General features: G+C 46.6%; 1 protein-coding gene across 14 annotated transcripts in view; it reads left to right on the top strand.

Annotated features, from left to right (window-relative positions):
* XRRA1 (X-ray radiation resistance associated 1) overlaps positions 1-18,689 on the top strand; it is a 63,959-nt gene extending 45,270 nt beyond the window's left edge. For 10 of the 14 annotated variants that reach the window (XM_032853061.1, XM_032853060.1, XM_032853064.1 and 7 more), the window contains 8 exons: positions 1,280-1,405; positions 11,046-11,139; positions 11,929-12,044; positions 13,671-14,015; positions 16,521-16,719; positions 17,419-17,534; positions 17,695-17,800; positions 18,206-18,689. In XM_032853061.1, coding sequence (XP_032708952.1) covers positions 1,280-1,405; positions 11,046-11,139; positions 11,929-12,044; positions 13,671-14,015; positions 16,521-16,719; positions 17,419-17,534; positions 17,695-17,800; positions 18,206-18,459 — 1,356 coding nt within the window. In that variant the 3' untranslated portion in view covers positions 18,460-18,689. The remainder of the gene's footprint in view (positions 1-1,279; positions 1,406-11,045; positions 11,140-11,928; positions 12,045-13,670; positions 14,016-16,520; positions 16,720-17,418; positions 17,535-17,694; positions 17,801-18,205) is intronic. The other 4 variants (XM_032853066.1, XM_032853075.1, XM_032853065.1 and 1 more) reach the window with 3 other exon arrangements.
* Positions 18,690-23,170: the final 4,481 nt, after the last annotated feature.

A 23,170-nucleotide genomic window follows, 5' to 3' on the forward strand; every position in this document is an offset into this window, starting at 1 on the left:
CAGGCCCTCAGGTCAGGACACTCACGCCCCTGGGTAGTGCAGTCTAACTGCAGGACACACAGCCTTGCTCCGCATAGGGAATTGCACGGTGGAGGAGTCTGCCTTACCAGAGTGCCACCACTTTCCACTGTGGTGTCTGGCAGATTGCATTTGGATCACCTGAAGGGGAGAATGCTAGACGTTCCCAAGCACCAACACTGGTTTTTGTTTACTCTCACCCATCACTCACCTGTCCCACTTGTGTGGGTGTACAGGTTGGACCCTAGGAGGGCACAAAATACTTGGCTCCAAGTAGGTGCTCTGCTAATGTTCACTGAATGAACAAGTGAAATTTAAGTGACTTGCTCAAGATTACACAGCAATTAATGGAGCTTAGAACAATCCAGTTCATTTGAACCCAGTGATTAGCCCAGCATCTACCCTGTAATTTCCTCTGGTCCCATCTAACTCAAGGAATCGGTGAGTGAACTGAGCCAGGCACGGTTAATCCAGTAAGTTTTATTTTCTGCTTAATGAAACATGTTGATCCTGAGGCAGGCTGGGTTGTGCTGAAAAACCACGACTTGCAAGTGACCCGGGTGCACCAAGTCACATTCAGGCCCAGACTGCTTGAAGTCATCCAGGATTTAGCTATTGATTTATCCTGGAATGAAGAGCCTCCATTGTAGGGTGTGAGCTAACCCATCAGACCAGGTACTCAAGACTCAGATCCCTCGTGCTCTCCTACTCCCCACTAGGAAAAGTCCCCTTTAAAATGTAAGTAGATGCTGAGTTGGAAAAGTGTGTAGCTCTTGATAAGGTGGTGAGTTCAAGCCCCACGTTGGGTGTGGAGATGACTTAAAAATAAAAAAGTCTTAAAAAAGAGAAGTAAAATAAAATGCAAGCACTGTCCTTTTGACTTTTGGAGAAATTTTAGCCCAGATGTAGAGAAGAGCCATTTCAGGATAAGCTGCTATAGGGCAGAAAGTGGGGGGTGGGGGCAAAGAACTTCTGATGTCTCCATCACTGCTCTGTTATCATTTGGTCTTAGAGCACTTGAAACCTGAACTTTGGATGCTGTAGAATTAGATCACCATGTGACCTCAGGGAACTTGGAATCAGAACTCTGGGCCCTTGGTAACATCTCCCATTATGATCCTAGATGTCTCTTTTGGCCAAGACTCTCTAGAATGGTCATTCTTTCCATCACCCTCTATAGGAAGGTGCCACAATGGCCCTTGGCAGCATTCAGCCTCGTATCATCAGGACACTTTGACAATAGACCTTTTTTCCTTCTAAGGCAACCAAGGTATGTGCACTTCCTCCCATATTTGAGATTCTTCCCGTGAAGTCACTGAAGGCCAGGAACCAGACGCTGGCCCCACCCTTTCCAGAGCTGAGGTACCTTAGCCTGGCCTACAACAAGGTGACTCTTCTGCTTCTCTACCTGTTTCCTCGGGGGCACAGATGGGAGGGTGGGATGCAGTCTGCTCTGGCCTGAAGGCCCGCCCTATAATTCCCCATTACAGATATGTGGGCTCGGAATTCTCAGGGTGGGGGAAGTGGAGAAAGTGCAGACCAAGGCAGGAGTCCATCCATTCAGTTATAGATGTTTACTTACTACCATGTGCCAGGCTCTATGCTGCATACTAGGCCTGCAGCTATGCAAAGAGAGATTGGGCTTCTTGCTTTTTGGAGCTTGTCACCCATAGGGAAGACTGATAGAGGACAAATGGTCTCAATATAAGCATGCTTAGTGTTAGCAAGAAATTCACGGTGCTATGAACTGTATGACAGGGGCAGTCTAACCTAATATTTGGGAACAATGAAGGTTCTCCAGAGAGTGGTTTCATGAGTTTAGGTAAAGTGTGAGGGAAGAGTGAAGTGAGAAATGTTCTAGTCTGTGGGAACAGCAGATGTAGTCCATGGGACAAATTTAATATGTTTCTCCTTCATGTTTTATGTTAACATATTTTTCCAGTAGCCATGTACTGTTTGACTTCTATAAACTCCACCAACTGAGCTCTACTCAAGTCTGAAATGTAGGCAACTTTTAAGGTACTCCGTTTACATTCCTTGTAAGGCAAACAATTGGTACAGCCACATTCCTCAAGTGTTTTCTTCCTAGGAATTTTATCATTTTAGCTTTGACATTCAGATCATTGATCCATTGTGAGTTTATCTTTATATATGGTGTGAGATAGGGGTTCAACTTCATTCTTTTATGTGTCAATATGCAGTTTACTCAATACCATTGATCAAAAAGACTACTCTTTCCCCATTGAATGGTCTTATCACTTTGTCAATAATCAGTGGACCCATAGATGTATGATGGATCCCTCTTTGATTCTTGAAATTGGTAACTCTTGTCTTTTTTTTTTTTTTTTAAGATTTTATTTATTTATTTATTTATTTGACAGAGAGAGAGCTCACAAGTAGGCAGAGAGGTGGTCAGAGAGAGGGGGAAACAGGCTTCCCGCTGAGCAGAGAGCCCAATGTGGGGCTCTATCCCAGGACCCTGAGATCATGATCTGAGCTGAAGGCAGAGGCTTAACCCACTGAGCCACCCAGGTGCCCCCACTTGGGTCTTATTTAAAAAAACTAAACTGATGGTTTCACTGGATTTTTCTACTCATCTCTTTTCCCATTTCATTGATTTCTGCTCCTAACTTGATTTCTGTCCTACTCACATGAGTTTAATTTGTTCCTCTCTTTCTAGTTTCCTAAATAGAGTAATTTTAGATCATTGATTTAGACCTTTTTCTTCTCTTTAATATAAACGTGTAAAGCTATAAGCTTTTTCTGCAAGCACTGTTTTAGCTGCATCCTACAAATGATTTATGTTTTTATTTTCATTCTATTCAACTTTTTAAATTCCTGTTGTGGTTTCTTCTTTTACCCATGGATTATTTAGATAAATGAAATGCTTCATTTCCAAATATATGGAGATCTTCTAGATGTCTTATACTTACTATTTCTACTTTAATTCTGTTGTGGTCAGATAACATAACCTGTAAGATTTCATTCTTCTGACATCTGTTGAAACTTGCTTTATGTCCCATCCTATATTCTGTCTTGGTGAATGTTCTATGTGCACTTAGAAAAAAATGTGTCTTGTGCAGTTTTAAGTAATAGTGTTCTATAAATACCAATTAAGTTAAGGTGGTTGGTAGTATAACTCAGATCATTTCTATATTATTGTCTCTTTGTTCTACCAATTATCAAGAGCAGCATGTTAACATCCCCCGTCATGACTGTGGATTGCTTTATTTCTCACTTTAGTTCTGTCAGTTTTTGCTGCCTATGTTTTGAAATTTTACTATCAGGCACAAAATATCTAGAATTTTTATATCTACCTGATGTGTTGATTCTTTTATTATTTTGACTTGTTTCCCTGTGCCTTGAACAAAATTTCTTGTCTTTATATCTGTCTTGTCTGATTTTAATGGATTATTTGTTCTTTGGGTGTTGAGATTGATAAGTTCTTTATAGATTTTGGATACTAGCCCTTTATCTGATATATCATTTGTAAATATCTTCTGCCATCCTGTCAGTTGTCTTTTGGTTTTGTTGACTGTTTCCTTTGCTGTGCAAAAGCTTTTGATCTTGATGAAGTCCCAGTAGTTCATTTTTGCCCTTGCTTCCCTTGCTTTTGGCGATATTTCTACGAAGAAGTGGCTGTGGCTAAGGTCAAAGAGGTTGCTGCCTGTGTTCTCCTCAAGGATTTTGATGGATTCCTGTCTCACATTGAGGTCTTTCATCCACTTTGAGTCTATTTTTGTGTGTGATGTAAGGAAATGGTCCAGTTTCTTCTTCTGCATGTGGCTGTCCAGTTTTCCCAACACCATTTGTTGAAGAGACTGTCTTTTTTCCATTGGACATTCTTTCCTGCTTTGTCGAAGATTAGTTGGCCATAGAGTTGAGTGTCCATTTCTGGGCTCTTTATTCTGTTACACTGATCTGTTTGTCTGTTTTTGTGCCAGTACCGCACTGTCTTGATGATGACAGCTTTGTAATAGAGCTTGAAGTCTGGAATTGTGATGCCGCCAACTTTGGCTTTCTTTTTCAACATTCTTCTGGCTATTCGGGGTCTTTTCTGGTTCCATATAAATTTTAGTATTATTTATTCCATTTCTTTGAAAAAAATTGATGACACTTTGATAGGGATTGCATTAAATGTGTTGATTGCTCTAGGTAGCATAGACATTTTCACAGTATTTGTTCTTCCAATCCATGAGCATGGAACATTTTTCCATTTCTTTGTGTCTTCCTCAATTTCTTTCATGAGTATTCCAAAGTTTTCTGAGTACAGATTCTTTGCCTCTTTGGTTAGGTGTCTTCCTAGTTATCTTATGGTTTTGGGTGCAATTGTAAATGGGATTAACTCCTTAATTTCTCTTTCTTCTGTCTTGCTGTTGGTGTATAGAAATGCATGCAACTGATTTCTCTGCATTGATTTTATAACCTGACACTTTACTGAATTCCTGTAGGAGTTCTAGCATTTTTTGGAGTGGAGTCTTTTGGGTTTTCCACATAAAGAATCGTATCATCTGCAAAAGAGTGAGAGTTTGACTACTTCTTTGCTGATTCGGATGCCTTTTATTTCTTTTTATTGTCTGATTGCTGCGGCCAGGACTTCTAGTACTATGTTGAATAGCCATGGTGATAGTGGACATCCCTGCCGTGTTCCTGACCTTACGGGAAAAGCTCTCAGTTTTCCCCATTGAGAATGATATTTGCTGTGGGTTTTTCATAGGTAGCTTTGATGATATTGAGGTATATACCCTCTATCCCTACACTTTGAGGAGTTTTGATCAAGAAAGGATGCTGTACTTTGTCAAATGCTTTTTCAGCATCTATGGAGAGTATCATATGTTTTTGTTCTTTCTTTTATTAATGTATTGTATCACACTGATTGATTTGCGGAAGTTGAACCAACCTTGCAGCCCAGAAATAAATCCCAATTGGTCGAGGTGAATAATCCTTTTAATGTACTGTTGGATCCTATTGGCTAGTATCTTGGTGAGAATTTTTGCATCTGTGTTCATCAAGGATATTGGTCTGTAATTCTCTTTTTTGGTGGGATCTTTGTCTGGTTTTAGGATCAAGGTAATGCTGGCCTCATAAAATGAGTTTGGAAGTTTTCCTTCCATTTCTATTTTTTGGAACAGTTTCAGGAGAACAGAGATTAATTCTCCTTTAAATGTTTGGTAGAATTCCCCTGAGAAGCCATCTGGCCCTGGGCTTGCTTGTTGGGAGATTTTTGATGACTGCTTCAATTTCCTTATTGGTTATGGGTCTGTTCAGGTTTTCTATTTCTTCCTGGTTCAGTTTTGGTAGCTTATACATCTCTAGGAATGCATCCATTTCTTCCAGATTGTCTAATTTGCTCGCATATAGTTGCTCATAATATGTTCTTATAATTGTTTGTATTTCTTTAGTGTTGGTTGTGATCTCTCCTCTTTCATTCATGATTTCATTAATTTGGGTCCTTTCTTTTTTCTTTTTTGATAAGTCTGGCCAGAGGTTTATCAATCTTATTAATTCTTTCAAAAAACTAGCTCCTAGTTTCATTGATCTGTTCTTTTCTTTTGGTTTCTATTTCATTGATTTCTGCTCTGATGATTTCTTTTCTCCTCCTTGGTTTAGGCTTTTTTTTGCTGTTTTTTTCTCTTGCTCTCTTAGGCATAGGGTTAGGTTGCTGTTTGAGGTCTTTCTTGTTTCTTAAGAAAGGCTTGTATTGCTATATACTTTCCTCTTAGGACTGCCTTTGCTGCATCCCAAAGATTTTGAACAGTTGTGTTTTCCATTCATTTCTTTTTTCCTTTTTTTTTTCTTTCATTTGTTTCCATGAATTTTTTTCAATTCTTCTTTAATTTACTGGTTAACCCATTCATTCTTTAGTAGGATGCTCTTTAGCCTCCATGTATTTGAGTTCTTTCCAACTTTTCTCTTGTGATTGAGTTCAACTCTCAAAGCCTTGTGGTCTGTAAATATGCAGGGAATGATCCCAGTCTTTTGGTACTGGATGAGACCTGATTTATGACCCAGGATGTGATCTATTCTGGAGAATGTTCCATGCACTAGAGAAGAATGTGTTTTCTGTTGCTTTGGGATGGAATGTTTGAATATATCTGTGATGTCCATCTCATCCAGTGTGTCATTTAAAGCCTTTATTTCCTTGTTGATCTTTAGCTAGATGATCTGTCCATTTCAGTGAAGGGGGTGTTAAAGTCCCCTACTACTATTATATTATTGTTGATGTGTTTCTTTGATTTTGTTATTAATCGGCTTATATAACTGACTGCTCCCATGTTAGGGGCATAGATATTTAAAATTGTTAGATCTTCTTATTGGACAGACCTTTGGAGTATGATATAGTGTCCGTCCTCATCTCTTATTATCGTCTTTGGTTTAAAATCTAATTTGTCTGATATAAGGAGACCCCAGCTTTCTTTTGATCTCCAGGCTTCCTACCTTTCTGACAGTGGCAGGGGCTCTCCTCCTCCAGGCCTATGCCCCAGGGATGGCTTTCTCTTGTCTTGCTCCCTAGGTCCAGTCTTTTGTGTACAAGTGGCCATGAATTCTCCTCCTCTCTGCAGCTCTTGAGAATTCTCTTCTCCTGCTCTAGTACACACTTAACCTTTAGCAGCTCATTAAAATGGTTAGCTCATTTCTTTCTAGTTGCTTGTATGGCACTTACCATCTCTTCCTCCCATTTTCTGCCACACCTGAGCCAGTGTCTGTGTCTCATCACCCCTTGGAGGTACCCACCTTTCCTTACATTTCAGTCCACATGATTGCCCTGAGACCTTAGCTCTCTGATAGATGCAAGAAAAGTTATGATGTTATAGGTTATTCTGTCTTTTTTCTTATTGTTAGGAGGGGAGTAATACACTCCATTCTCCTTTCTTTTTTTTTTTTTTTTTAAGGATTTTATTTATTTATTTCAGAGAGAGAGAGCATGAGTGGGGGAGACAGGCCAAGGGAGAGGGAGGAGCAGGAGCAGACTTCCCTCTGAGCAGGGAGCCTGACAGGCTCGATACTAGGACCCTGGGATTATGACCTGAGGGAAAGGCAGAGACTTAACCAACTGAACCACCTAGGCACCCCTACTCTCCATTTTTCTACATGCTTACTTGAGTTTTTAAATTACATTTTTCTTTATAAATTACATTTTTCTTTATCACCTAACATATAGATCTTTTTTCTTTATTATCAGTTGTCTACTGCCAGGATGTAGGTTTGAGAGTAGGATTTTGTTTTACTTATAACTATATCCTCATCGTCTGGAATAGAACCTGATACATGATAGGTACCCAGTGAGTTTGTTTGTTGAATGAATGATGTTTTGATCACATCAAGGAATACTCATGCTACCTGTGTTGAAATTAACATTCCATTTATTAAAGTTACAAATTTTAAAATCTATTTTGTGTTCAAACAGAATTTAAATGTCTAGAATATCCTCTCAAATCTAATAAGTTTTGTGTCAAAAGTAAAATAAATGGGGTGCCTGGGTGGCTATGTCACTTGAGGGTCTGACGCTTGATTTTGGCTCAAGTTATGCTCTTATGGTCCTGAGATTGAGCCCATGTCAGGGCATGAAGCCTGTTTAGGATTCTCTGTCTCAGGGCACCTGAGTGGCTCAGTCGGTTAGGTGTCTGACTTGTGATTTCAGCTCAGGTCATGCTCTCAGAGTCCTGGGATCAAGCCTTGCATTGGGATCTACACTTGGTGGGAAGTCTGCTTGAGGATTCCTCCTCCCCCTGTCTCTCTGTCCCTTCCCCAGCTTGTACACATGCACATGCTCTCTCTCTCAAATAAATACATAAATCTTAAAAAGAAAACAAAAAAGAATATCTCCCTCTTCTCCTCCTCCTCCCCCCTTGGCTGATAATGCTCATTCTCCCTCCCTCTCTCTTAAAAAAAATAAAAAAAAAAACAGGCAAAGTAATCACTTTCAGTCAGCCTTTAACTAATATTTACTTAGTTCATAAATTTGATAAGTTAAATTGTATTTGCCTTAACCCAATGAAATTGGACAGAAATAGTAAATTGTCATTGGATCCTGAATTTATTTTCAAGGGCATTCAGTTCACCTTATGGGCATAGGCTAGCCCAATGGCCACATTTTCCTCACTTTATCAGCCAGAATCCCAAGCCCATATCTTTCATCTGGGACTTAATTTCACAGAAAATGACATCCATGCCACGGATATCTTTCAACTTTCTATCCGTTTTAATTGTAACTTTGTCTTCAGCTTTTTAGTCACTTGATTTGGATGGATGGAATTTTGCATCCTGACAAATTTAATTCTCCCTCCCCCATTTTGTTGTCACTGCTTCTTGGCTACCAGATTTGCATATGAAAGACTCTGCACTCTCTTTAATCACCATTTTATAGTTATTTACCAACACATATTAGACTTCTTTGTAGATTCTTCCTTCTTCCCTAGAGTCTAGATAAGAAGTCAGCAAATGTTTTCTATAAAGGGCCGGATAAATACATTACTCTATCACAGCTACTCAGCTTTGCCTTGTAGTGCAAAGCGGAACGTGTAAATGGATGAGCAGGGCAGTGTTCTGATGAAGCTTTATTAAACAGATGGAGGGATGGATTTGGCCCACAGACATTAGCAACTGACCTTGGTTTTTGTATAGCCTTTGAGCTAAGACTAATTCTTTGATTTTTAAGTGGTTGAAAAAATCAAAAGAAGGATACTACTTCATGACACTTTAAAATTATATGAAATTCAAATTTCAGACTCCATAACTAAAGTTTTGTTGGAAAAGAGCCATCACACTTAATAATATGAATTGTCTCTGGTGGTTTCTGTGCTGTAACAGCACAGTGGAGTAGTTACAACACAGACAGTATGGCCAGTAAAGCCTCAAAGATTTACTCCCTCGTCCTTGACAGAAAAGGCGGGCCAAGTCATGGTCTCAATGACCAAATGTAGAGTTGCTCAGGGGCCGAGCCTGGTCCCTCTCCTCTCACTCTGGACTTTCCCCCTAGGGATGGCTTCATATACCCACTGGCCCATGAACTGTGGCTCACAAAGTTATAATTCCAACACAGAACCCTCCTATGTACTCCAGACCAGTGTATGTACTGCCTATCTGAATCTCTACTGGGAAGTACATGTATCCAAAGTGAATTAATGATCTCCCATATCTTAGAGAAGAGCACATGGTTTACTCACACCAAAATCTGGCTATTATCCTAAATGTTTCTCTCTCCTTTACATCCCTCCTCGCCATGCATATCTAATCTGTGACCAAATCTTGTCATATTTAGGTCCTCCTACTTCTACAAATTCATGTAATAGGCCCCCAGGGACCAAGATCTTTCTAGCTTTGATCTGCCCCCAACTTACATCTCTAGCCTCATTTTCTTTCTGCTGTTAATCAAAGTGGCCTTCCTTCCGTCCCTCCAACTGGCTTTCCTCCTCCTCGCTGTGAGGCCCTTTGCGCATGGTTCTCTGTGTAGGGCACTTCCTCTCTGCAGTAGGCGGAGCATGCACCGTGAGCTGCTGCCACACACCTTAAATTCCCCCACGACCTCCTGAGTAGGAGTCTATTTCTTGATTTCATAGACTCTACTGTGAGGATTCCAGGTGGGCTGGTGACCTCACACATGATCTCCCAGAGACCCAGGTCCCTTCTGGCTGTGTCTCTGTCATCCTTCATTCCTGAAGGGGATTTTATTGGCTCCTTTGTGTCTGGCAGACTGATTGCTGAGTAGGGGAGGGGGTAAGAAACGTAGTGGGTCACACACGAGGTTTCAAATGGGCTGTGCCCAGAAATGATCCCTTCCACCCTGGTTGCATATGACGTGAGTCATATCAGCACATCTAGCTGCGTGGAGGCACGAAGACTGTGTAGCTGTGCGCCCAGAAAGTAGAGGGAACGGTTTTGGTTAATATTGAGGTTTCTGTGCTGCATACTCTGTCCCTACCTCCTCCTTAGCATTCAAATCTCAGGGAGGCCTTCCCTCTCTCCCTGCCTGGACCAGATCACCCTGGGACTTGACACGTCCTCTCTCACAGCACTCATCGCAGTTGCCGAGCTCTCGTCCTTCCTGTTACTACTTTGGTGCCTGTTTCCCCACAGGCAGTACTCCCTGAGGACAGGAGTTCTAGCTGTTTTGCTCATTTCATGTTGGCATTCACTAATACTTGTTTATTGAATTAACACAAAGAAATAAGAATGGATAGATTCATTGCTCAGTGGACATCTCGTGCTACCCACTGGGGCTCCAGAGGAAGCCAAACTGAAGGGCCCTCCGTCTCACAGTCCTCAGGTCTTGTTGCCTTCCACAGGTCCAGAGTCTGACCCAGTAACTTTCAGGGTGCATCTGAAAGGCCACCGATCCACTTTTGGCCCCGCTTATTGTGTTCTGTTGCTAATAGACACCCTTCCCAGGGATGTTCCAACCACTCTGCTCAGCAAGGATTAGGTATTTTTCGCCCTTCAGAAGCTGGCCACAAGAGGGTAGAGCAGACAGCTGGGAGGTCTTCTTATCATTGGCTCGGCTTTTCCCTTAGATGAATGGGTCCCCCCTGTCCTACCCTCTGTCTGTCCCCAGCTTAGTGTCCAGGACAGGCCTTAACAAAAGAGACCACCAGGAATGCTGTTGACAGACTGTTGGGGTGTGTAGAGGTTGCATTGAGGAAGGTGAAGTGTCAGACAAATTGTATCCTGAAGTCAAAATCAGTGCCTGGCCATACTTCCAGACTCCTTGTGCTTATTCTCATTTTGTCACCAACACCTCCATTCCTTGGTCTGGGCTACATTTCTAGTGTGGAGAAGAGAAAAGAATTCTTAACTTTTAAACGTGAAACAGTGATGTGGAATTTCAGACAGGATCCTGATCCTGTGGGTGTGAACAGGTGAAACCACAGGAGCAGACCCTGCCCAGCCCTGAGTCCGGCACAGCAGCCTCACGTCCCCGGCCCCACCCCTGCCCTAGCAAGCACGTAGCCCCGCGGTATGGGGCCTGGCAGCCCGTGGGCAGAGGTGGGGCAGCTTTGACCTGAAGCTTTTCCCTGTCTTCCTTACAGATCGCAAAGGAGGATGCCATCCTGCCAGTAGCTCTTTTCCCATCTCTCTGCGAGCTCATCTTTCATAATAACCCTCTGGTGTCCCATACACGAGGTATGGTGCCTGCAAACCTGCGCCCCCATCCTGGTGCCCAGGGGCAGTCTGGGCACCCTCAGCCCCACCTCATTGAGGCGGAGTCCTGGGCTCGTCTGTGCATCATGGGTGGACATGGTTCTTGGTGCATCTGGGGATGGAGAGAACCACAGACGTTGCTAAGCACTTCTGTACCAGCTTACCTGACAGCAACCCTGTGAGGCAGGTGTCATTGTCCCCGTGCCCAGCGAAGGATGCTGAGGTCCAGGGAAGTTCATGATCTACCCAAAGCCCCACAGCAAGAATGAGGCAGAGCTAGATCCTGCATGAGATCTTTGAGTAACACCTGGCTTTGTAGAGCAGGTCTGTTGTGACCTCATTTGCTACTTCCCAGCTGGGGAGGGGCCTGCAGGGGAGGCATGGCTGAGCAGGGGGTGGGGGTGAGAAAGTAGAGGGTCATGCAGGAGGTTTCAAGCAGCTGTGTCCAGAAGTAGGTGTTGTACTGTGGGTGCGGTGGGTGATGCCACCAGCACTACCTTGGAGGCACCTTAGAATCCTGGGTCCTAGAGTGACACCAGCAGAGTTCTCACCCTTGCTTGCACTATCTTTGTTGCCTTGGGCAAATTTCTTAACCTCTCTGTGCCTCAGTTTCCTCACTTATTGAATGGGAATAATACAGGTACCTACCTCCCAGGGTTGGTGTGAGAATGATGTAAGTTAATACAGGTCTGGCAGTTTGAACAGCGCTGGGCGCATAGTAAGCCCCCAGTAAATATCCACTAATAGAAATCTTCCCCGTCATGGCTCCAGGGGTCCCTCCACTGCTGAAAAGCTTCCTCCAGGAGCGGCTGGGGATCCACTTGATTCGCAAGAAGATAGTAAAGGCTAAGCATCATATTTTGATGCCTCGGAAGGTCTCGAGGAAGGTAAGGCCTCCAGGGCAGGACTGCCAAGGCCGGAGGAAATGGAGCCCATTTTACTGCGTGCAAACTGATCTTTCCCACTCATCAGGGATTCCTTCTGTTAGGTCTGTAGTACTGGCTTTGTCTTCTGCTTTGTTTGTCTGTTACACACAGATACACGCAGAAAAAGGACAAGACAGTCAGAGGGACCCAGTTGTCAGAGTAGGGAGAAGCTGTGAAGGTCATGGAATCTTGCCTCCAACTTTGACAGAGAAACTGAGGCCCTGAGAAAGAGCTATGGAGAAGTAGGGGAGAAATTGGTCTGAAGACCCAGGGATGAGCCTGGCTTCATCACTTTCCACAGCTGCCTGAACTTGGGCAAGAGCTTCAGCTTCTCAACTCCAAGCCTCCCTGAGATGCTGAGAGGACTGGATGAAGCAGCAGATACAAAAATATGTTATAAACTCCTAAATCCGCACCTGTGCAAGTTCTAACCACCTGTGGGAGTCGTGAATGGCTGCACCAGACGTAGAATACATATCTCTTACACATAAAGAAGCATTTCCCTATGTTGAGAGCACTCTGCTCCCCCAGACCAAACCCAGCCAGTGCTCTCAGCCTTCTGGGATGCTGTGAAGTAAGTCACATCTCTCCTTCATTAGAAGGATTGCAGAAATTTCTGTGAAATGCTTTTCCCTCCTGAACTTTAGCCTTCCCATGACTAAAAGCTGGACTGGGCATTGCTGATCCTGAAAGTTAAGTACAGTTACTTCCTCTTGACTCTCTCTGCAGCCTGTCACTGTCTAGCCAAACTCTAGTCTTGGAGCCCTTAGAGGACCAGAGTAGAATTAAAAGCCGGAAATAGACAGGAGTTCAAAAGGTTTCCATCATCTTCCCCTTGTTTGTTGCCTCCTCTAAGGACAGGACTGTCTCCTTCCCATCAGCCAGCTTGAGAGGGGCCCAATCAGAGTGAGCCAGATGATAAGTACAGAATCCTCTCTCCCAGGAGGATGGGCTTTTACTAATTAAGGAAGCTGAGAATTTCAACAGGAAAGAAGTTATTGCCTTGGTTCTGAACCCTGAGAGAGATTTGCCATATGAAACTTCATTTAAGGTGTAGGCACCAGCATCCTGAAAGGGGCCTGGTGCTGCTGCCTTCCAGAAGGGACAGGACCATCTCCTCCAGGTCTTCCTAGGAGTCTCTGAGGAAAGTCGAGGGCACCATGTTAAAACTCCATCAAAAGAAGACTGTTGAGAGCCAGAGTGATAGGATCAGGGATGTAGAATGAGGCAGAAATCAGATACCGGCTCTGCCACCAAATAATTCTCTGACCTTGGACAAGTCATCTTCTCTCTCTGAGCCCTCGCTTCTACTTTTATAAAATAAAGAGAATTATTTATAATTACAAATATTTAATATTTTTTATAGAATAAGAATTATTTCCTGGGTAGTTTGAGGTGTAAATCAAGCAACATCTGCCAGGTACAGGACACATTGTAGATGCCCAGTTAGTGGGATTTGGCTCCCTCCCTCTCCTATGAGCCCTCGTCCAGTACCCTGATCACAGTACCACTGCCTTAGTCTGGTGAGGTCCAGGAAGAGAGATTCTGATTAGGAAGCTAACCAGTCCAACATTTCTCCCGTGACAGGTGAAAACCCAAGTCCCAAAGGTGCCAAAGCAGCCTCTGCTTCTCCATCATCTCCCTGTGACTGCAGTCCCATCTCCCTCAAAGGAGATCCCAGAGTCTGAGGCAGGGCTGACTAAAGAGCTGTCCGCTGCCGGCAGTCCTCTGGAGTCACAGATACCTGTTGAGGGCATGGAGGGACTTTCCCTGTCCCACCGGACCTTCGTGCCCCTACCTCCCATCTGCTCCGATTCCACCGTGCACAGTGAAGAGACCATGTCCCACCATAGTGACAGACCCGGCCGCCTCAGCCCAGAGCACCTATCAGACGAGGACACCAAGAGCATGGAGTCCATATTCTTGACCCAGGTGCCTGGTTCTCCTTCCTCTGCCTTGTTCCTAGCTCCCGGAGGCTCCTGTATGACCTTGGCATAGCTGTCTTGCTATAGGCAGCCAGAAGTGAGCCCAAGACAGGTCTGGAAACCAGAAGGAATCACCCCTGGCAGGCCTGCAAGCCCGTCTGGGAGCTCCACTGAGCCAAGGCTACTGGTGGGAGGATACCCCTAGAGAGAGTTCACGGTCCTATGGCACAGACAGCATCTGGGGCCTGGCTGGGGCACGGTTCTGACCAGTTTTTCAGAAGGGCTTGACGCTGCCTCGGCCTATCTGTATAAGGTCACATCACTTCTGATGCTGCCTCTGAATCCTGGGAATACAGATGGCTGAGATGAAGGTCCTGCCCTTGAGCTATGCTCAGCCTGCTGGGGGAGTGCAGGAACAATGCTTGCAGTCGGGGATGAGACTAAGGGAAACCCAGGCACTGGGAGCCTGGAGGAAAGCAGGATCCTCTGCCCAGACCAGGAGGGCTCCTGAAAGAGGTTCTGATGAGGTGAGCTTTGCAGGCTGAGTAGACAGCGACAAGGTGAAAACGTGGGCAGGAGGGCATCCTGGGCAGAGCAAATAGCATGAAGCAGGCTACAGAGGATAGAAAGTGGCAGGTGCAGAAACCACAAATGGTTCAGTGTTTGGGTAGCAGCGTGACACGTAGGAAAAGGGAAATAGGAAGCTGGAGGAGCTGGCAGGACCCCTCGAGTGTTCCTATACCCCTGCCTTTCCTCAGCTCCCTACCTGCCATCTCACCCCTCCAATCTGCCAGATCTTTCCAAGATACACATGCATACATCTACATCTGACTCCATCCATCCGTTATTCCACAAGTGACTTACAGTGACAAATACATTTATACGATATAAAACTCTTTATGAACTATAGCAGAACCTTTTAGAACAAAGCAGAGTGTAAGTAAATATTTTAAAACGAGCTTGAAAAAAATGAGCTCGCGAAAGTTGGATGAAAGGAAAATACGGACAGGAAAGGAAATAAGGTCTCACTCACTCTGACCTGCTCATCTGCCCTGTTGCTCTGGGAACAGAGGTGTATTGCCAAAATGCAATTCTGGGCTTCCTAGGAGCCAAAGGAATACAGTCAACTGTGAATCACTGTGATGGGAAAAGTCTTTTCTCCCCTTGCTGAATGGCCAAGGCTATGACCTCCAGCGCGGAGTGGAAGAGGAGCAAAAAGAGCAGCCATGTCTTACTCCCGACCACAGTGAGAAGGCTTTCAGTCTTTCACCATCAGTTCTGATGTTAGTTGTGGGTTTTTCCTAAATATCCTTTTTTGTGTTGAGGAAGTTTCTATTCCTAGTTTGTAGAGTGGGTTTTTTGGGTTTTGTCACAGGTTAGATTTTGCCAAATGCTTTTTCTGTGTGTACTGAAACAATCATGTAGTTTTTGTCCTTTATCTGTTGAAATGGTATATCACATTGATTGACTTCCAGATGTTTAACCAAGCTTGTCTACCTACGGTTAAGTCCCACTTGATCATGATATATAATCCTTTTTACAGGTTGTTGATTTGGTTTGCTAGTATTTTTTGAGGATTTTTGTGCTTATATTCATAGGGATATTGGTCTGTATTGTCCTTTTGTGATGTCTTTCCTTAGTTTTGGCTTCAGGATAGTAACTCAGAGAATGAGCTAGGAGTGTTCCCCTTTCTAATTTTTGGAAAAGTTTGTGAAGGATTGGTGTTAATTCTTTAAATGCTTAGTAGAATTCACTGGTGAAGCTAACTGGCCCTTGGCTTTTCTTTGGAAGAATTGTTGAAATCTCAACTTGGTACAGATCTGCTCAGACATTGTTTCTTCTTTCGTGTAGGGTATAAACATCCCTACATATGAAACACAGTCTCAGCAGTATGTCTCTTATAAAACCATTAGGGTAGGCTAAAAACGTGAGTGCAGACAGTGGTCACTCACCCCCTTAAGACTCTTCTGCTGACTTTGCCATCTCCATGAGGATAAAGAAGATTCAAAAACAAACCAAAACCCTCAGGTTGGCTTTTTTAAAGTCCTTACTGATCTGCAGCCTGTTTATTACTCCAGTGGCCCCTTTCTCCACAGTATACCCCAAAGATACCAATTTGAAGGTCCCCCAGATCCACCTTGCCAGGACTTATGTGGGTGGCTTGGTCCCTGCTCTTCATGGCCTGCAGGAGGCCTCTCTCCCCAGCACTTGTTGCCCACCCCTCTCCCAACGCCTGCATGGGGACAGCCATCCCACTGCTTCAAGACTTCGTGCAGGTTAAGGCCTCACTTCCTCCAGGCTTCGCAGGCGGGGTGAGGGCTTCCTGGGCTCACCCAGAACCTTTGTGCTCCTTTCTCCTCCAGCACTTACCAAGGTGCACGATCACTGTCTTGCATGACTGCGTCCTCTCACCCCAGTCTTGGTTCTTGCCCTTAATGGGGCCCAGCATGGGGACCTGCACAGAGCTCATGCTCAGACATGTTAATGGAAGCTGGTTTTCTTTTGGACACAGGTGGGTGAGCTGCCTTCCTCCATCCTCCGGAGGGATGATTCAGCCATAAAGGAGGAAGAGCAAAGACCACCCCACACAGCACCCAGAGAGGTAAAGGGGGCTTGGAGGAAGCCCCCGACTGCCTCCCTCCCCAGCAAGTACCATGGCTACGAGGAGCTGCTGACAGCCAAGCCTGATCCAGCCTTTGTTGAGCCAAAGGGTATGTGAGGAAAATGGCTCCAAGGTAGGGTTCCTCTCCACAGCCCAGAGCAAGTCGGCAAAGCCTCATTTCTAGACCAGGATGCTGTCCTTTATCAAAGGGCTCCCGAAGGTGTCCTGGTTTGGAGCCTCCCATATCAGGTCCTCTGGCCTGGGCCGTCATTGGATTTTGAGGCACCACAGGTGTTCTGAGATTCCAGCCAGTCTAGCCCCAGCTGCTCTGGTTGGAAAAGTGTCTGCGGGAGATGTTTGAGGAACAGATACCTAGACTGGTCGGATTCCTGAGCTCCTTCCCAGCCCAGCTAAGCTGCAAATGGAACATCCCCCATCCTCTCTCTGTGGTTTGAGGCAAGGGAGGTAGTGCTTCCTCTGAACCACTGTGTTAACAGTGTTTGTGCTTTCAAAGGAACTTGCTGGCACTCAGCTGTGGTGTCATGAGAGTCCGTCCCTGTAGTGGAACCCACTGTGTTTAATGGGGTTATATTGGGGTCAGTTCTTTTCCCCTAGTGCACCCAGGGGACGAGTATTCACCGAATGAGTGATGGAGGTTCAGGCACTGCAGCAGATCAGAGAGAGATGCGGCAGTGTGTTCGTCTTGGGGCCTCTGAATTCCTTGCACCCAGGGCTGCTGTGACACTGGGGAAGGCGTCCAGCAGATGGAGAAGGAGTACCTTGCCCAACCCTCACCTTTTTGCCTTAGGAATCCAGAAGAACACGCAGGCCCTGCAGCGCATGCTGAAGTGCCCGCTGCTGTGCCACTCCGCCAAGCCCAGGCTGGACACGCTTCAGAAACGCTACATGCCCAAGAAGAAGCGGGTACACGGGTCTCCCCCCACGGTGGCTATCACCTCCCCACCTTCTGAGGGCCATGCTTTCCCAGTGCCCCCAAGGACTCCCCTGCTTATTGCTGCATCTGTATGAGGAGTGGAGGCTGAGCACCGACCCTCGGTGACTGGCTCCTCTTACCTTGTGTCAGGCCCAGAGGATCCCTGTTCCACCGCCACGGAAGACTCGAGCCCAGCTGCTGGATGACCTCCTCATTCGCATGCGGGATCCCCGGAACATTACAGAGGCTCCACTAGGTACAGCTCTGCCCACCCCCGACCCCCCACCCCGTCCTCAGCAGCCGAAACCTGAGATCGAGACGTTCGCTCACCAGGAGGCCCAGGGCCCTTGGCTTCTGCCCCAGCCCTGTCCCATGTGCAGACGGAGAAGCTGAGGCCTGCCTGGAGAGAGGCAGGGTGTTGCCTAGACTCATACAGCATGTTACACACCAGAACTAAGGCTTGAGATAGCATCAGGAGGGGACACCACTGGCTTCTTACTGCCCTGAGCTGGGGAGGCCATTCTCAGTCCCCATAGCATCCTCCTTTCACTCCATCCCACTTCCGGGGGTGGAGGGGAGCGCTCTGGACGCAGACCCCACTGCTCTGGGCTAGGGGGAAACCAGGGCAAGTTTGGTGCCCCTCGGGCTTCTTTCCCTGCAGGAGCTGTCCTGCGCCAGCAGACTGAGCGGCGGCTGGTGAACCAGAAACAATACCTGGAGGCCAAGCGGCTGCTGAAGGAGTTCCAGGCCCGCTACAGGCAGCTGGTGCGCTGCTCACTGCGTACAGTGTTCAGGGCTGCAGCACCACCCCCGAGCCGCCCAGCCCTGAGCGAGGGCCAGCCTAGGTTCGGCCGCTTCCTCGAGTTCATGGATGAGTTCTGCCAGGGGCCCACGGCCAGCGACTTGAAAGGCTAAGGGCTGCGCACGGGGCCATGTGCACTGCCCTGCCTGTGCCTGACGCCCTCCCAGGGCTCTGTGCCCTGGACCACACCTTGGGGCTGGGTGTGCCAGGTGCGGGCCTCAGATCTTGGCCTGGCCTTGCTTGCTGGCCGCAGAGAGTGGGGAACTGGTCAGGACCTCCCCTCCCCAGGCTGGGCAGGACCCAGCACCTGGCCAAGCAGCAATAAAGAATAGGTGCATATAGAGCAAGGTAGCCTGTGTGTTTTCTTGTAGTTTGGGCCTGGCTGCCAGGCTAGAGAAGGATCCCGGCTCTGCACATCCCTCGGGAAACCCGCCTGAGTCGCACCTGCCCAGCAGAGCTGTGATGAGCACTGGCATGAAAACAAGGGGGTTGATGGAACAGAAAAGCAGCACAGACTCTAAAGCTCAGAGAAGTGAACTAACCCATCCACAGCCAACAAAGCATACATGCTGTGGGGGCAGGGGGCAAAACTGAGGTCACCAGGCCCCTGAAAAGAAGCTTTATTTTGGTGGGCAGTTTTGCCCATGATGAGGGCAAATGGAGAGGAGGGAGAAGAGAGCATCGGGAATTCCCTTACCAGATGGCCATGGCCACAGAGTTGGGACAGGCCGAGCGGAAGGTTGCATGGTTTCCTAAGGTTCTCTAATCCTGGCCACCAGCTGCGGTCCCACATGCGAACGCTGGGGCTCAGGAACGGATCCTCGGGCTGTGCAAGTCCAGCCTGGGCTCATAGGTAACCTGATTCCGGCCAACTTAGCCTATGGGGTTGCCCCATTTTTGTGAGTCTCCCAAGAGTCAGCACCTGCTACAGAGATGGATCTAGAGAAACCAGTGGACTGACCACAGCCAACTGTGGTCATAGCAGACACACTCACCTACGTTCCTACGAGTCTTACACATAGCCACCCGTGACATAGGCACCCGGACGGACAGACGTGGTACAGGCTCACCCCGCAGTGGCATTCGCAGGCAGGTGTGTTGCTGACTCAGCAGTTGGGTCTCCTGGGGCCCCAAACCACCCTTCCCCTAGCCTTAGGAAGGAGAAACCACCCCAGGGGTGACCCTGCAAGCTGTGCTGGGCTCCAGTGCTAGAGAACTGGATTGCTCCCTTCAGCCAGAAACACTTACCGACCATAGGCTCTCCAGCCTGAAAGGCTCTTGGGAACATCCTATCCCAGCCTCAAGACCGGAAGCTTTCTGCAGTCCCTGGAGTAGGTCGTCAGCTCCTGCTTGCACCCCTGGTGACCGGGAACTTTCGCCCTCCAAAGGCTGTCCCTTCTTTTGTTGGTAAAGCTACCAGACAGTTCTAGCTACTGGGCTGAGCTGTCTGCCTAAGTCCCTTGGGACACCTAGCACTGCTACTGGCTCGGGAGTGTGTGAGCTCCCTCTGCCCAGCCAGGCCAGAGCCCTCGCCAATGTGAGAACATCCTGGAGAGGCTACACCTGTCTGGGCTAAACGCTCTTCAACTCAGTTACTCCACACAGGATACCATGTAACTAAGTTGGTTGCCTCTCCTAGTGCCTGTTCGAAGTATGCGAGGCGGGTCTCCGTCTACTCGTCACCCTCCCACACAGGCAAACTGCTGCATCTCTGGAAGCTGTATTCTCGTTAACCAATTGTGTCCATTCTTTTCTGTCTCCAGAGTGATCTGGACTTAATGACATCACCAGGGTTCCACGCATTAACCCTCTTACTTGCTGTAGGATAAAGGACAGGTTGCCGTCTCCTGACCGCATGGGAGAAGAATGAGGCACAAACAAATCAGCTGCAAGGGAGTGGAAGCAGGGGCGCTGGTAGAAAAGCCCGTGTCGCTGCTCCCTTCTCTCACAATTGACGTGTGTCTGCCTCATTCTCCTGTGCGCCGTCAGGGGGCGGCAGCAGGTCATTTAACCTTACCTACAGTGACAGTGGGGTTTGCAATCTCTGTGGGTCCTTCTGGTGTTAAAAATGTACTTTGAGGGGCGCCTGGGTGGCTCAGTGGGTTAAGCCGCTGCCTTCGGCTCAGGTCATGATCTCAGAGTCCTGGGATCGAGCCCCGCATCGGGCTCTCTGCTCAGCAGGGAGCCTGCTTCCTCCTCTCTCTCTGCCTGCCTCTCTGCCTGCTTGTGATCTCTCTCTGTCAAATAAATAAATAAAATCTTTAAAAAAAAAAATGTACTTTGAGGGCTCTTGAACGAGCAGTGAAATCTTGTTTTCCTGAGTTTTGTCGTTTTTTGAAGAGATATAAATTGGTCCACATCTCAATAAGTAAAGCCTCTGACTAGAATTGTCAAAGGAGCAGGAATTCATAACTATTTGGGGAAGCCTTTTGGGCAGCATCCGCCCTCCCTGCTGCCAGCAGTTACTTACTCTCACAGAACATCTGCACTAGAAGCTTCGACCCCCTGGGCTGCTTTCACCCAGCACCCCCTTCCTTCTCCATAAGCAGATGGGAAGCTTGCTGCCACACTCTTCTGAGCCTTCCACAGCCCTCTAACAAGGGCAAACCAGAAGAAATAATTTCTCCCACCACTAATTCTCCAAAACTAGGTAGGGCCATCCCGTTGTCCTAGCCGCTCATCCAAGATGCCAGTAACTCCTTGGGAGCTGGATCTGGCCGCAGGAGAGGGAACAGAGAACTTAGATGCAGACTGTGTCTCACGATGCTTGCTGCTGCAAGATACCTCCCACCCCTACGGTGGGTGCAGAGGGAAGATTCTGGTCTCTCTCCCCCTGGCAGGCCCAGTCCAGAAAATCCAACCCAGAAAGCAATGCAACCTTAGAGTTAGCCGAGACCAGAGAGGGAGGGCACCACCCTGAGTTGACTCAGTCCAGGCAACAGGAAAAGCAATCGGTGGCTTGGAGTCAGAGGACCCAACTTTCAAGCTATGTCGGGGCCAGAGTTTCCCTCCCATCTGTAAATGAGGCCCCCCCTCCACCACACCAAGCTAGCAGGGAATCCATGAGTGAGCTGTGTAGAACACTTTCTGGTACTTGAGAGGCCAAGGGACAATCCTATTCTGTTCATATACCTCCAAGCAGCTGCCTTATTTCTTGCAAGTCATTTTAAAAACTGTCTTTTGGAAGAGTCTTGGGCCAGATTTCAAAAGTCCCTTAAGTGCTACTTCACCACATACAGCATGTCCTACATTAGTCCTTCAAATTGGTTTTACACGTTTAGATGGGACAGCAATACATTTGTTCTGTTTGATGAGAAATGGACACCAAGGGGATTCTGATGAATTCCTGAGCACTGCTTCCAAAGCCGGTATTTTTAAAATCAGACGTTCTGAGAATAGCCCCAATTTGCAAGGACAGTCTCGCCCTGTACATCTGGAGTAAGAATGGTTGAATAGACCATTCTTAACTTAGACCTCAGACACACGCACACCATGGAAACCCCATCTCGCCTCCTCATTTCTCCCATCATTCTGAATGCCAAAGCGAGCCATTCCAAAGTGGGGCATCTCCCAGAGCAAAGACAGCTCCAAAAATCAAACACACCTAGTCTAAGCTTAGCCCAGATTTGCCTGCGATTGCACTCTAGAGGTTAAGACTTTTGACTAGAAACAGAATATTCGCTTTCAGGAGTTTCCTTTACTGTGTTCTCAACGTGGGCTTCTCCTTGAGCAGGCAAACATACACTGAAGTATGCACTTCGGTACTGTTTAAATAACCACACCATCCTATTTGATTCTGTGCCATTTCTTTGTTGGCAGAAGCATCCCTGACAGGGCCTGCCCTGGTCTGGGTCTTTCTTTGTCAAGGTGCTATTTGTGATAAGTCCACAAGGGTCCAGGCCCCGTGTCCAATTCTAATGTAGACAGCAGGTTGGAAACCACCATACACCCCGTTTTCTGTTCCTAGGTGGGAAGAAAAAAGGCCCTACAACTGTGTGTGTACAGACTGAGAGTAAAACAGCACATGGGGAGAAACAACAAAAACAAAACCATTAGGTGGCATTGAAGATAATTTTTTCCCCTGGGTAGTTCTCCATTCTCTCCTTAGGAATTTAAGGCGAAGGACTAGACCTACTGACAGAGGGGCCCTGCTCCCACTGGTGGCATAGCTGGAGGGTGGACAGGGCCACCCAGGGAGACTCTGACTGCTGCCCTCCAGACACAGGGCCCAAAAGCTTCTCTTGAACTCTAACAGCTTCATCTTTGAGGAGTGCACTGCCTGTTTTTATCACTTATTAAATGAGAAAAAAAAATGAGTAAGCCTGGCCTTCGCTCGGTTTTGTCCAACTAGTTGATAGAAGACCCCAGAAAGGGTAGAGAGGAAGCCTGCCACTCTTATTAACAAGAATTAAGGAAGCATTTACTCACAAATCAAAGTGTGTAAATATTTTTTTTAGGAAGAATAAAAATACTGATAATACATAGAACAATGTGCACATTCAGCCTTGGCACTTTTTTTTTCTTCAATTTAACCAATCTCTAAGCTGATCATGACCTCTGCTTATGTCTCTTTTCTCTGTAGAACAATCTTTTTCTGAAAATTACAGTGGATAACAATCATGTGTACAGATGTACTTTCTGTATCTTTGGAGGAAAAGCTATTCAGCAGCAGCTTTCCCTAGAATCTTGACCCCCCCCCCATACCTGCTTTGTCACTGATTCACAAGAATTTATAAGCAACTATGCTTACTTCTAAAAACCAGGCCAAAAGACCACTCTATGGGTTGACAGGGAAAAGGCTGGTTGAGGAAGGTTAAGTCCCTA

Source organism: Lontra canadensis, unplaced genomic scaffold (assembly GCF_010015895.1).
Source record: "Lontra canadensis isolate GAN:19392208 unplaced genomic scaffold, GSC_riverotter_1.0 scaffold7, whole genome shotgun sequence".
Classification (NCBI taxonomy): domain Eukaryota; kingdom Metazoa; phylum Chordata; class Mammalia; order Carnivora; family Mustelidae; genus Lontra; species Lontra canadensis.